The 15,300-nt window shown below is 32.9% G+C and overlaps 2 protein-coding genes across 3 annotated transcripts; both read left to right on the plus strand.

Annotated features, from left to right (window-relative positions):
- Positions 1-4,236: 4,236 nt before the first annotated feature.
- LOC131635938 (protein MAIN-LIKE 1-like) lies at positions 4,237-7,900 on the plus strand. Its single transcript, XM_058906574.1, has 5 exons — positions 4,237-4,281; positions 4,360-4,840; positions 5,169-5,194; positions 5,348-5,705; positions 7,893-7,900. The coding sequence occupies exons 1-5, from the start codon at positions 4,237-4,239 to the stop codon at positions 7,898-7,900; spliced, it is 918 nt and encodes a 305-aa protein (XP_058762557.1).
- Positions 7,901-8,198: 298 nt separating this feature from the next.
- Positions 8,199-14,400, plus strand: LOC131635935 (cellulose synthase-like protein E1). 2 transcript variants are annotated; one of them, XM_058906568.1, is made up of 8 exons: positions 8,199-8,544; positions 8,676-8,985; positions 12,045-12,185; positions 12,267-12,404; positions 12,497-12,709; positions 12,833-13,057; positions 13,243-13,590; positions 13,808-14,400. In XM_058906568.1, exons 1-8 carry the CDS (start codon positions 8,267-8,269, stop codon positions 14,357-14,359), a joined length of 2,205 nt encoding a protein of 734 aa, XP_058762551.1. In that variant the 5' UTR covers positions 8,199-8,266; the 3' UTR covers positions 14,360-14,400. The 2 variants fall into 2 exon arrangements, with proteins under 2 accessions (XP_058762551.1, XP_058762552.1); XM_058906569.1 differs by lacking the exon at positions 8,199-8,544 and adding an exon at positions 11,241-11,403 and having other exon boundaries at positions 8,818-8,985.
- Positions 14,401-15,300: the final 900 nt, after the last annotated feature.

Consider the following 15,300-nt stretch of genomic DNA (forward strand, 5'->3'; position numbering starts at 1 on the left):
AAGCAATTAATAGGAAAATCCAACTCTTTTCATTCAGCTCTAACTAATTGCTAGCAGAAAAAATATAAAGTCATTTGAGATCCTAATTAACCTCCACTTTTAAATTACTAATTTTGTTAACAGTTTCAAAGCAATTACTAATTCTATTCTGTTGTAGATTCTTGCCAATTATAAAAGACAACATTGACACTATAAAAAGAATATTCTGCAATTCATTGGGTGATTTAGGGTTTATTAACCTCGCCGCGAGCTTTAATACAATAGTGCCTCTGTGATCCATAACCGATATTTTGGTTGAAATTATGGATAACCCCATTCTAACAGTGTCCTTGAAACTTATGGTGAACAAAGAGACTGACAAAGTCTTGTTTGCTGAAACTGGGAAGGATTTTGTGCACCTTTTTAACAATATCATTAGGAATCATTGCACTTAATCCAAAACGACACAACTATATATATTGATCAAAGATTAAAAACTATATATAAAACAAAAACAATACTAACTCAAGGAAAAAATTACATTACTGAAACACTAAAGTTACACAAGCTCAAATGAAAAAAAGGCCCTTGCTCACAGAAACACTAAATTGGAATATCCTGTTTACAAATAAAACCAAACACTAAACTAACAAATCAAAACTGAGTCGACAAAGGGAGAGAAGAAATGTAGAGCTTACTTGAGAAAAAAGAATTAAGGGAGAGAAGAAACGTCGTTATGGCTTCGGTCAAGAGACGGTGAGAAGAATATGGAAAGGAATCTGGAAACAATGGATTTGAAAATTACCTGAAACGAATCTGGAATTGATGGAAAGCGATGAAGCTTTAGGGTTTTTGTTGAAAATGAAGATGAAAAGCGTCTGGAAACAAATCTGGAAATGAAGCCTGAAAGCGTGGTTTTGTTTAATAATTAAGTTTTATTTAATTTTATTAATTCAGCAATTTTTTTAAATTTTATTAATATAAAATATTAATATAAATTTTAGTTTAAAAATTTGAATTTAATATAATTATAATTTTATTATATTAATTTTAAATTTTAGTTATAACTTCTATTTTTATCTTATTAATTTATAATATTGATTGGATTTTGAAATTTTGGTTCAACATAAAATTTTAGTTTTAGTTTATTATTTTTAAATTTATTTTATAAATTAATTTTTAATTTTAATATGTATGTTTGTTTGATTTATTAATATTTAGTTAAAAATAATTAAATAAAACTTATTTAAAACAATAAAAAAGCGAACGAAACTAGTGGGGGGAAACGAAAAATATTTTGCACCAACTTTAGCGTCGGCCAGAACCGTCGCTTATGTGAAAAATAAATAATTATTTAAAGCAATAAATAAAAAGGAGGCAAAAGGAGACAAACGAAACTGGTGGGGGGAAACGAAAATATTTCGCACCAACTTTAGCGTCGGCCATAGCCGTCGCAACTATGAAAAATAAATAATTATTTAAAGCAATAAACGAAAAGGAGGCAAATGAAATTGGTGGTGGGAAATGAAAATATTTCGTTTTCGCATAAGCGTCGGCCTGGGCCGACGCTACAGTGAACATCCTAAAAAAAAAAAAAGTTGGTTTTCCTTAGATAGTGTCGGTTTTGTACACCGTTACACCATCACTAGTAGCGTCGGGGTTGGGGCCGACGCTAAAAAATGCAGCTAAAACATGTTTTTCTTGTAGTGAATGAAAATAGATAATTATGGATATGAGTATTATTTTTATTGCAATATGCTTTATTGAATAAGTATGATATTCGTATTTGTTCGATACTCGTGCATGGAAAAAAAATCCAAATAACCAAGTTTAATAAATAATTTACACCAAAAACCATGTTTTCGGCAAAATTACGCATATGACCAGGTTTCAGAGGTGGCTTCCACATGGGAGCCACCTCAGGTGGCGCCATAGTGTATTTTTCCTTAACCAATGCGCCACCCAGGGTGGCATCAATGTGCATTTTCTTCATGCAAGCCACCTAGGGTGGCGCCTATGTTCATTCCACTTTTTTTTTTGTTTTTTTTTTGTTTTTTTTAATAGTTTATATACTATTTTTTTTTATTTTTTTTTGTTATTTCTTAATAAAATTGTTTTTATTTTAAAGTATTTAAAAAATATATATATGAAATTGCAACAGATAAGATCAGTGAATCAGCTGACTCGAGCGTCCACGGAAAACAGTAGTTCATTCATTAATTAAAAGGTACATAGAAAATAACCAACAGAAAAAGATAAACTAAAACATCTAAGAAATCACCACGGTTAAAACAATGTCATTAGGTCCATGCATCATTTGAATGGCATCAATGTCGTATGCCACGTTATCCCAGAAAGTTATCGTTGCTCCAGTCACAACATCGGCCCTTGTTTTAAGCCTCGTGATGCTTCTTATCTGTTCGCCGGCCTCGTACTCCCCCTCTAAAAATCTTAGGAGAGTCCTCTTGAGTTGCTCGACGGAAGAGATATTCCAAAACATTACCGGCATGGGAGGTTTGAGGGCGGAGAATATGACATGTCCGATCCTTCTGCGATACTCCGGTTCAGGTTCGGCACGCCATGTTGATCTCCGGGGCGGCAACTCTGTTGTCCGGTGACATCCATCTGGCCTAATGGTTGTCCGGCGAGGCATGGTTGTGTTTGTGTGATTGTTTGGTATTTGGAGTTTGTGTATCTGTGTGTAAACTCAACCATAGGAGCCCCTAATTTATAATAGTAGTGGGTAAAAAAAAGTAATGATGTTGCGTACTGTTTACAAGCACGCCTAACATGTATGATAAATGCAGACACACTGATCAATGACTGACCTGATGGGACTAGACGAAAGCATGCGTATTTGACTGTCCAAAATAAAGAGTGGCAGTATGGGCCTTGAAGACAATTTCACAACGAGACAAAGACATAACTAGTTGATTTAATAAAGGATAATACAAATACATAACCAATAGAAATACAAATACAAATACAAATACAAATACAAATACAAATACGAATACAAATACAAATACAAATACAAAAACATTATCAATAAAAATACAGATACAAAATACAAATGACATACAACTAATTGTTGGTGGAATTTGATCCACGGTTAGGACAGGTATTTTTATTGTGCCCGACTTCACGACATATGCTACACTTTCGTACCATTTTCTCATGATCCATCTCGGTTGTGATCCGGGTGCTATTCGGGCGACCTCTTTTCTTTCTCCGCATGTTATCATTATGCCAAACCACGTCCCCTTCATACGCAGGCCAATAATCCTCCTTTGCCATCACTTGAAATGAGTTGTTGTACACCCCGAGCAAGGTATCTGCCTTGTAAATGGGAGATAAAAGTGCTAACGGATCTTGATGCGCATACGAACATGCTGCAATTACATGAGAGCATGGCATCCGAAAGGCTTGAAACTTTCCACAATCGCACCACCCTTCATCTATAAGAACCCTGTATTGCTGTCTCAGAAGGCCCTCGTTATGGTCAATCGTTTCTTTAACACTGAAGGTCCGGTTGAATCGATCGAAAGATGTCACAATGTGGCTGTTGGCTTTGGCAGATTGCTCTTTCATGAATTTGACGCATGTTTCGCTCCATAATTGTCCGGATTCTATAACTGCATTCCAACGCTCACCTCTTCTTGCGAAAAGAGAAGCCATCCTATAGTATGTTGCTTCCACCAAGGCAGTAATCGGAAGGTGTCTGATGCCCTTAAACACCCCGTTCATAGACTCCACAAGATTCGTAGTCATGTGCCCCCTGGGGTGGCGCATTAGTGTTAGATTCTTTTTTTTTTCTTTTTTTTTGCCCTAATTTTGCTAAGTGGTCCCCACGCAAAACCCTAATATATTCTGCCAGCATGTGATAGGAAATACTGTATGCATGCATGCTTGATCAATTCAGCACAGAACACGGGACGCAGGCCTAGTCTATTCTGTCAAAACACAGAATGCATAGTCAATTCAGCACAGAACACGGGATACAGGCCTAGTCTAGTCTGCCAAAGCACAGAATGCATGTGAACCCATCTTTATCACTTTGATATCTGTATCACATGCATGCTCACCACTTGGCCCTCATGCACTTAACATCAGCAACCACCAACCCTCTATAAATACTCTCATTGAATTGCTTTCTTTTCACCAACATATCTTCTTCTTCTTCAAAAAACCACTTTGCATTTTCAAATCCGCAGAAAACTTAAAGAGTTCTTGAAAATGGCTCAACAACTTCTTACCATGGGTGAAACACACAGAGGAACTAGAGCGAACTTGGCGACATATGTAAGTTTATACTTATTTATTTCTAAACATCTATGCGTATATGATATCCAGTTTAATCGATTTATTTGTGGTTCTTAGGCTGTTGACCGATTCCGTACACGTTCTCACGCTTATTTTGAACCCGACGAGAGGATTATTCCGAATCTCCAAGCATGTGGCTTCGGACATATCATAAAAATCAGCAACAACACCATAGACAGAAAATTCATCCTTGCCTTACAAGAGCGATGGAGGCCTGAAACCCACACGTTTCATCTTCCAATAGGTGAGTGTACTGTTACTCTAGAGGATGTTTATATGTTGCTTGGTCTGCCCATTGATGGCAAGGCTGTTAATGGATCTGTTCAACATGCTAATTCACTGTGTGAGAGAGTGTTGGGAAGAGATCTAGTTGTGCCTACTCAAGGTTCAAGAGGCCAGGGTATCAGTCTGGTCTCCCTTAGAGCTTATTATGATGAACTCGTCTTGATGGACAACTCTACCGAGGAGCATGTTTGGTTAATGACTAAGGTCTATATAATGCTGATGTTTGGTAAACTTTTATTCCCGGAGTCGACAGGTAACACTGACAACTTTTTCTATTTAAGTAAATTTGATAATATTAGCAAGATTAGGAAATATAGTTGGGGGTCCGCCGTTTTGGCGATGTTATACCAGTCTCTTTGTAAGAACGCGGTTGCCGAGAAGTGAACCTTCTATGGATGTGCGTTCCTCCTACAAGTATGGGGTTGGTGGAGACTGCCAACGCTATCCCCTGCAGGCAGGAACAACTACACGTTCCCTTATGCAACAAGGTACGTCTTTTTCTCTTTTTCAACGCTATTCCTTGAACGCTAACTCTCTTTTACATAAAAATCTGAAATAACATTTTTGCTCTTTTTTCTTAGGTTCTGTGGTCCTAAATTGGATTACAGTAAGAATCCGAGGGGGAGTGTTATTTTGTATCGGGACCTAATTGATCACCTCCGAGCTGAAGATGTATTACCCCTAAACTTTTATATGATCATATAGATGTATTACAATTCATCATGTTTTTTAATAATATGTTATTTTTTCTCATACGCAGTTTAATTGGAGACCATACTTGTTGCTGGACCATGAGCCAAACGAGAGTGACCGGGAAGTTTGGACTGCAGTAGTACCGATAATAAGGTTCAACATCGTGGAGATGCACCAATCTGACCGTGTGAGACTGCAGTTTGGCATGCATCAACCAATCCCGGATCCCCCCACTGATTTGGGTCGCTGGCATATTAAAAGAGTCAATCAACAATGGGACCACACAGATTACCGTACTTTTGCACCTGAATTTTGTGAGATGTGGAAGCAACGTCGCAGCCGTCTGCTACAATTCCCTGTTGCCCAACTCCCCATGTTTCCAACCGCGGAATACGTTGCTTGGTTTATAACGGTCACAACCCCCGGTATGTATGTGTCCGACCCATACTACCTACACGACCCCCGCCAACAACAATACGCACAACAACCACCCCAACAACGCCAACAACGCCAACAACGCCAACAACGCCGACAACGCCAAACATCCGAACAACCTGACCATGAGGAATATCAAACAACACCAACAACGCCCTACCAAAGTCAACCCATCCAACAACAATCATGGGGCTTCACCCAACAACTCTGTGACGCCGACCCCTCCACTAGGCTACCCGTCCAACAACAATCGTGGGGCTTCACCCAACAACACTACGACGCCGGCCCCTCCACCTCCACTAGGCAACCCATCCAGCAACAATCATGGGGCTTCACCCAACAACACGGCGACGCCGGCCCCTCCAACTCCAATAGGCAACCCAACCCCGACATGGGTCTAGATGACGAATATGACCCGAATGAGCAAATGACCACTCAATCGTCACAGTACCAACAACATGGATACTCCACACCCCAATTTTCACAACACCAACAATATGGTTACACCACACCCCAACAAACAATGCCATTTTTCCAAGGCCAATCAAGTGCTGGGTTTTACCGACCATATGACGCAACTCCACCGCCAAGACCAATCTTTGAGGGCATGGGGACCCGACTATTTGACAGCAGCATACAAGAATACATGTCCAACGAGCGCATGGAGGGGCTAATCCGAGGACCACCTACCCAGACACAACAAGAACAACCAAGGAATAGGGGGGTGGGTCGTGGAGAAGTGGGTCGTCGAGATCCTTCCAACCGGATTCGAACAGTTCCAGATTGCGGAACTGGCGGTGAGAGGGGTCATGGTCCGGCGCCGGGTCGGAGTGGTCATGGTCGGAGGGGTCGTGAATAGCATAATATCCATGTTTTATAAATTTTCTTTTTTTTACCGTATTTGTAATGTTTGAACTGTATGACCGTATTTGTAATGTTGTTTCTGCATTTCTTGTATTTGTAATGTTTGGAATGAATGACATGTGGTGTTTCATTATTTATTTAATTGTTAAAACAATTTTTAAAAAATCAAAAAAACAAAATATAATTTATTTATTTATGTTAAAAACAATTTTATTAAGAAATAACAAAAAAAATTAAAAAAAAAGTATATAAACTATTAAAAAAAAACAAAAAAAAAAAAGTGGAATGAACATAGGCGCCACCCTAGGTGGCTTGCATGAAGAAAATGCACATTGATGCCACCCTGGGTGGCGCATTGGTTAAGGAAAAATACACTATGGCGCCACCTGAGGTGGCTCCTATGTGGAAGCCACCTCTGAAACCTGGTCATATGCGTAATTTTGCCGAAAACATGGTTTTTGGTGTAAATTATTTATTAAACTTGGTTATTTGGATTTTTTTTCCTCGTGCATGTATTCACCTAACAGATATTTATATATTTTGAAATATCCATGAATATTTATATATATTTATGAATAATATATATATATATATATATATATATATATATATATATATATATATATATATATATATATATATATATATATATATGGGGACGACTCAAGTGAGAACACTTGGTTATTATGAGAAATGAGAACAATGAATCAGGACCATTAAATTTTGATTTTGTTGATTTTAATGGACTGGATTGGTTTCTCTTTCCATGATCTTTGATATTTTTTTTAAATCAATATAGAAAGAGAAATCAATCAAGTCCATTAAAATCAACAAAATCAAAATTTAATGGTCCTGATTCATTGTTCTCATTTCTCATAATAACCAAGTGTTCTCACTTGAGTCGTCCCCTATATATATATATATATATATATATATATATATATATATATATATATATATATATATATATATATATATATATATATATATATATATATATATAATTCAAATTTCTTTATCCTATTTTAAAGATATATAAACATAATTTCAAACTTAACACAAAATAGTAATATTAAAAACTATTTATTTTATTTAATTCTCTGTACATAATTATATTAAATTTAACAAGTTAATAATAATTATAATAATTATATTAAATTTAACAAATTAATAATAATAATAATTTCATATATAAACTAATAATAATTATAATAATAATTATTTATTAAATAAAATAATATTTAAATAATTTTAATAATTATTAACGGATACATTCACAAGTATATCTATGATTAAATTTGTGTTCATATAAGTGAACTAACTTATAGCTAAATACTCATTAATTTTTTTTATGAATATTTAATAAGTTATCTTTCTTTTCTTTTTTTTTTTATCTATGACCGATTTTATTGGTTGATATTCACATATACATGTTATCTCTAAATACAACTCATATATATTACTTTCTATTTTTTTTTATAAAAAATATTTACTTTTAAATTTATTGAATAGATAAAATATCTCATTTATATATATTATTAAATATATTTAAAAATTAAATTTATTTATAAATAAGATGAGTTGTTGAATTAAGTATTAAACTCATTTATAAAACTGTTTCTAATTCTCTATAATAGACCGCAATCAAAAGCAGAAGAAACACACAAGTCACATAACTTTGGCAGTCATGGACACAAACGAGTACTCTCCCTTATTTGAAACCAGAAAAGGAAGAGGAAGACTTCTCTACAGGCTATTTGCAACTTCAATATTTATAGCCATATCCTTCATCTGGTTCTACAGATTCACCCACATCATATCTCAACAAGAAGAAGATGGAAGAAAATGGGTTTGGCTTGGTTTGCTTGCTTCTGAACTATGGTATGGCTTTTACTGGATTCTCACTCAAGCTCTCAGATGGAACCTTGTCTTCAGACAACCCTTCAAGGACAGACTCTCCCAACGGTACCTTTTATTTTCATATATCCAACCTTATCATTATCTTTGAAAAATGGTGTGTACGTGTCACTGTCCGAAACCGAAACTGATACCGATATTTATGATTATCTTTAATTTAAATCTCTATTTTTGAACAGATATGAACATATGTTACCAGCAGTAGACATATTTGTGTGCACCGCAGATCCAGAGATAGAGCCACCAATAATGGTGATAAACACAGTATTATCAGTTATGGCATATGATTATCCAACAGAGAAGCTTAGTGTGTACCTTTCAGATGATGGTGGATCAGAAATAACATTATATGCTCTCTTAGAGGCTTCTGAATTTGCGAAACATTGGTTACCATTTTGCAAGAAATTCAAAGTTGAACCCAGGTCACCTGCTGCATATTTTAATACCATTATTGACTCTAATATTGAAAATGAGTTGGCAGCTATCAAGGTATGTGTGACTAATCCATTATCTTAATCTATGATTTACTATTTGTTATTAATTTGAATTACTATGGGAATAAAAAGTCTTAGAAGAATATACTAAATGATAAAGATATATTGTTTTTATATTTGTACGTGATTTCTTAATTTTGATTCTTTTGGATGATGACAAAGAAAGTACACAGTAAGATGTTTTAAAATGGAACTGTATTGTCACTGTCAAGGACACGGATGACAGTGAGAGTGAGTTTGAGAAATTAATTTTAATTAAATTCCAACCCAACCTGCGATATAATTAGGTGTGCTGATCGATCTAACGGGTCACAACCTATTTTGTCATCTTTAAATGAAATCTCTTTTTACTTAATCAGAGGTATTTGGTTTGATCTCCGTTCTGGACATTCAGTAGTGTTAAATTTTTTGAAGAGGTTAATATATCTATTAACTATGTTTTTAGTGTATGTTTGGTTCTCCGACGAAGATAATTGAATCAGAGTGAATTGATTTTGATTAAAGTAAGGTGGATATAAAGTGATTTATATTTAAAAATATTTATGTAAAAATGCATTAAAAAATAAATTTTAGTGTAAATTAAAATATAAATCATGTTTAAAATAAAAGATTATTAATTACAGTTTTAAATAGAATCAATTTTAAAGGAGAATAAATTCAAAAAACCAAACAATTTAGGAGTTCATTCTATCCATCTAAATTTGTTTTTCCTCTTGCAGAGCTAAACCAAATATTGAATATATTGGGAAAAAATAAAATAAACCAAACATTGAATTAATATTTTTTTTTTTGAACAAGGCTCTTTCATAGATAAAGAAAAAGGAGATACAAACACAGCCCAAAAAGAAAAAGAGAATTAAGTTAGCCCATCAAAAACTATCAAATTTTAAAAAAAAAGTATTCTTAATTTATTCTTTACAAAATTTCCCTTAATCTCAGTGGGGATGAAGTAAAAAAGAAAAAACAGTCGAACTTGTGAATATGAGTGAGGATGATGTTAGAAGTATTAGATGAATTCAAGCTTCTATTCCATCAATGAAAAAAGCTTCAAAGGAACCTAAGCATAGGATTCGAGAAAACGCTAACAACCGTACTACATTTTTATTCTTAAATATGAAAAAACTGAATTTATAAAAATTAATGTATTTAGTCTTTAATTTTTTTAAATATATCAACTTTCTTCTAGTGATTTGTCTTATTAATTTTAGTCTTTATTTTTCTTACAAATGTTTTAAATGATTTTTCTTATAAAATAGGTAAATTATAAATAAAAAATCATTTAAAATATAAAAATGAACTTTACAATTTTTTTTTTATATTTTAGCTTACTTATAAAGCTAATTCTCTTTATTTTAAATTCAAATAATTTATTTACTTTATTTTATACATATTTTTTAATTTTTAATTACGTGATTTTTATAATTAGCAGGTTATCTCATTTTTTTAAAAGTTAATGTATCTCACTTTACAAGTGAGGTATTCTTGAAAAAAATAGATAAAGCATCTATTCGAATTTTAAAAGAAAACTAGTTATGTGAATAGAATAAAATATGAAAACTAAATCTTAATAAAAAATTCTACCTCCCTCTTTAAAGAGTTGGTCTGCCAAATCTGAAAAAAATAAATATTTAAATGAGTAGGTGAATAGGTTACTTCTTTTGACCAAAAAGTTATAATTATTTTAGAAAAAGTATACAACTCTGAATCTCATGCACTTATTGAAAAATGAACCTGGCATGGCAGCAGGTGCCAGTAGACCCACCGGTTTACAATCTAAATTACCTAATCAACATTACATTAAAATTATATTAAATTTTCATAAACTGGTTTATATTTATAAAAAAAATTATTTTTTAAACTCTTTTATAATGAATGAAAAAAAGGATGTGTACTGACAGTGTAAATTATTTTTACACTGTCAACTAATGACAATCATGTATTTTACCATGTCAGACGTTAAATTTTAAAATATTGAAATAATTTGGCACTTTAAAATAATTTGATTGAATGTCTGTGTAATTCTTCTTTACACTGACATTGCACTACCATTAAACTCATAATCAATTAGTTTTTAAAGAAAACAAAGATATATTTTTTTGTTTTTACAAAATTACAAAAAAAACTATTTAAAAAAATTGATTCTTTATTAAAAACTCTTTTTTATTAATAGAAGAAAAATAAATTCATTTAGCACAAGCATTTGACCTATACTCGACGACTTAGCAACTTTTGGATCTCTTATTCCTTCAGGGATGAAAGTTTGGTTCTTATGCGAAGCTGCATTTTATACATTGTTGTTCTTCGGAGGCATGGTGTAAGCGTTCTTAAATCTGAAATAACCTCTCTGTTGTTATGGTTTGAGAGTTGTTTGGTAAACATTGTTCAACAAGTCATTGGCCGAATGTACTTCAAGGTTAGCCTGTAATAGTTGAAGGCCGGGAAACATTTATAGTCCAGGCTTCCTGAAGTGTACAATTCTTTGCGTGGAAATTATAGAACTTAATGTTCTTCTTGTTAATTGGTTTTCTCCCTTCCATTCTAAATGATCTATATTTTTCTTAAAGAGGATTCATATTGATGTCTTTTTTGGAGTTATATTTTCTCTCATTTGATTCGTGATATGTGTGATTCTATTAAAATACTCAAAACCCTTCTCATTGTTTTCCATCTTCAATAACTCAAAATGTCTTCTCAATATTTATAAAACGAGACCTTTCTCAAATATGTCTCTCGCCTCCTTTGATAATGTAATATTCTTAATTTTTTAAATATTTAATATTTCAAAACATTGTTCGACGAAGAACGATGCTTTAAATTTATTCTTCTTTAATTTTTATGTATAGCAACCTAAACATTTGATATATCATTTAGAAGATCCTGCAAACCCATTTGCATTATTTTCACCACATCTTAGAATCCAAAATCACATTCAGTTACTTTCTCCATTTACTTTATCCATTCAATTTTGTTTTTTGTTTTTCTATATTTTTTCTTTAAATATAATTTTCGTTATACCATGGAGAATAATTGTTCCCTTTTTTTTCAATGATGTAGAAATTGTACATTGAAATGGAAAGTAGAATTGAGAATGCAACAAAGTTGAAAAGAGTACCCAAAGAAGCACGTTTAAAGCATAGAGGATTTTCTCAATGGGATTCATATTCATCTCGACGTGACCATGACACCATTCTTCAAGTAAATTTCTTACTCCATTAGTCTTTTCATTATTTTTGTGACTTATGATTGTTTATACAATATTTTTCTTTTATTTACTAGATACTACTTCATCATAAAAAGGATCCTAATAACTCAAAAGATGTAGATGGTTTTATTTTACCAACTTTGGTGTATTTAGCTCGTGAGAAGAGGCCTCAATATCACCACAACTTTAAAGCTGGAGCTATGAATTCATTGGTATATATATTATATTAAATTATTGATGGAATATATATGATTTTAATTTAATTTATGAGTGTTATTAAATATGTATACCCTATGAAATGCAGTTAAGGGTGTCTTCTATTATCAGCAACGGGAAAGTTATTCTGAATGTAGATTGTGACATGTACTCAAACAATTCAGAATCTATAAGAGATGCTCTTTGTTTTTTCATGGATGAAAAGAAAGGCCATGAAATTGCCTATGTGCAATCTCCACAGATCTTTGAGAATGTCACAAAGAATGATTTATATGGCAGTGCTCTTCTAGCGATTAGCGAGGTGAGTTGTTTCTTGTATCAAAAGTAACATAAGTTAGAGATTTTAATTACACATAATGGAATAATAGTTTAATTGTATCAAATTCATGATAACTGGATATGTTTATTGTGTGTGTGTGTGAAGGTGGAGTTCCATGGTGCAGATGGTTTTGGCGGCCCTATGTATATAGGAACTGGCTGCTTTCACAAGAGAGAGTCTCTTTGTGGAATGAAGTTTAATGATGAATATAGGCATGATTGGAAGAGTGAAGATGACTTATTCAAAGAGGAAAATTTGGAAGAAATAGAAGAAAAATCAAAGGGTCTTGCAAGTTGCTCATATGAGGAAAATACACAATGGGGAAAAGAGGTCTTTTATACATACTTAAATTTTCTTTCTTAACCGAACCATGAATACTCCTAAATCTTAAACCCTAAACTCTAACCGTTATAATGTTAACTTTGATATTGCAGCAAAATGCGACCTATGCGCTAGAAACAATTTAGAGCAATGACGTTCTGATTGATTTTGATAACGTTTTCCTTTAATTGCAGATGGGTTTGAAATATGGGTGTCCGGTGGAGGATGTGATAACAGGTTTGTCCATACAAAGCAATGGATGGAAATCAGTTTACTATAATCCACCTAGGAAAGCTTTCTTAGGTGTAGCTCCAACTTCCTTACTTCAAGTACTTATTCAACATAAGAGATGGTCTGAAGGGGACTTTCAAATTATGTTTTCAAAGTATAGTCCTGCATGGTATGCTTTTGGGAAGATTAGTTTTGGTCTCCAAATGGGATATTGTTCTTATTGTTTATGGCCCCTAAATTGTTTAGCTACTTTGTATTACTCCATCATCCCTTCACTTTGTCTCCTTAAAGGCATTCCCTTGTTTCCAAAGGTAACAAAATAATTCTCTATTTAATTTTGAGGTGTTTAATAGTATCAAGCCCGAACACAGACATTGAAACCGACACATAGAGAATAATTTGCCAAAAATAATATATTAAACGTATTTACAAGCGTCAATGTTGGTGTTTGATGCTAACACGAACACAAACACATTTTTTTCTAGAGGTGTGGTAAGGTTTAATATATGTTATTGTTTGAATTTTCAGGTGTCTAGTCTCTGGTTCATACCTTTTGCATATGTAATTATTGGAGAAACTATCTATAGTTTGTTGGAGTTCCTTTTTTGTGGAGGGACATTTAAAGGTTGGTGGAATGAATTAAGGATATGGTTGTACAAGAGGACAACCTCTTATCTATATGCATTTAGTGACACCGTCTTGAAGCTTTTTGGTTTTTCAAACTCAGTCTTTATAATCACAAATAAGGTTTCAGAAGAAGAAGTTTCCAAGCGGCATGATAATGAAATTATGGAGTTTGGAACATCTTCACCAATGTTTACTATATTAGCAACACTAGCATTGTTCAATTTATTTTGTTTTCTTAATGTTTTAAAGGATGCAGTCCTAAGAGGTGGTGACTTTGGAGAATATGAGAAAATTGGATTGCAAATTATTTTGTGTGGCTTTTTGGTTCTCATTAATGTGCCTTTATACCAAGGCATTTTCTTAAGGAAGGATAGTGGCAAATTGCCAAGTTCTCTTGGCATGAAATCAACAATACTGGCTCTAAGTTTAGTTCTTTCCTTTAGCTATGTATAACAAAAAATAAATAAATATTTATACTTGATTTTATTTTTCAATTATATGTGTATTCAACACATCATTTTGTTGTTTATTTTTATTTTTAATTTAAATTGCCAAACATAATGCATCTAATGATATTTTTTTTTATATTTTCATAATTAGTTATTATTGTTGTTGTTTATTCCGATAAGTTGTTATAACTAATTTCTTTTATTTTTGAATTTTAGTTATAACCTTATATGTATAAATACTATGAAGGCCAATGATATAATTCAAGTTGTTTTCACCAAGGCCTTTACTGACTTACTTTTACCCATTATCATGTTCCCCTTAACAATAGTTCCTTTGATAATTTTAAGATAAATTATATTCAAAATTTTAATCCATTGAATTTTTCGTTTGGGACATCCTCTTCATCTAACTGCCTCATATATCAATAAAGTTTTTCCTTTGAATATTTTCTCTAAACATAGTGTTTTCTTTGTGACTCTTTTCTCTTAGCTAAACATAACAGATTACCTTTTTCTTCTAGTACAAATCATGTTGCTCATTGTTTTGATTTGATTCACTTGGACATTTGGGGTCCTTACTCCATTTTTTCCTTGCTTTAATTTGGACACAAATATTTCTCAACTGTGATAGATGATCACATCAGATTTTGCTGGATCTACCTTATGCAATATAAATCTAAAACTTCTAATCTTGTAAAATCTTTTATCACTCTCATCCAAACTCGATTTCATAAAACTATCAAAACAATAAGAACACGTAATGACCCTGAATTTATCTTAAAAGATTTTTACGTGGAATAAGAGATTTACCATTAAACTTCTTGTGTTAACATCCCTCACAAAAAAATTTCTCAACATAATCAATTCAAACACTTGATTCCGATTTACTCATCAAAACAAGTTGGTGATATACTTACAAAGCCCCTTCACCATGGGCCTTCACTA

This window comes from Vicia villosa, unplaced genomic scaffold (assembly GCF_029867415.1).
Source record: "Vicia villosa cultivar HV-30 ecotype Madison, WI unplaced genomic scaffold, Vvil1.0 ctg.001596F_1_1, whole genome shotgun sequence".
NCBI classification, from domain to species: domain Eukaryota; kingdom Viridiplantae; phylum Streptophyta; class Magnoliopsida; order Fabales; family Fabaceae; genus Vicia; species Vicia villosa.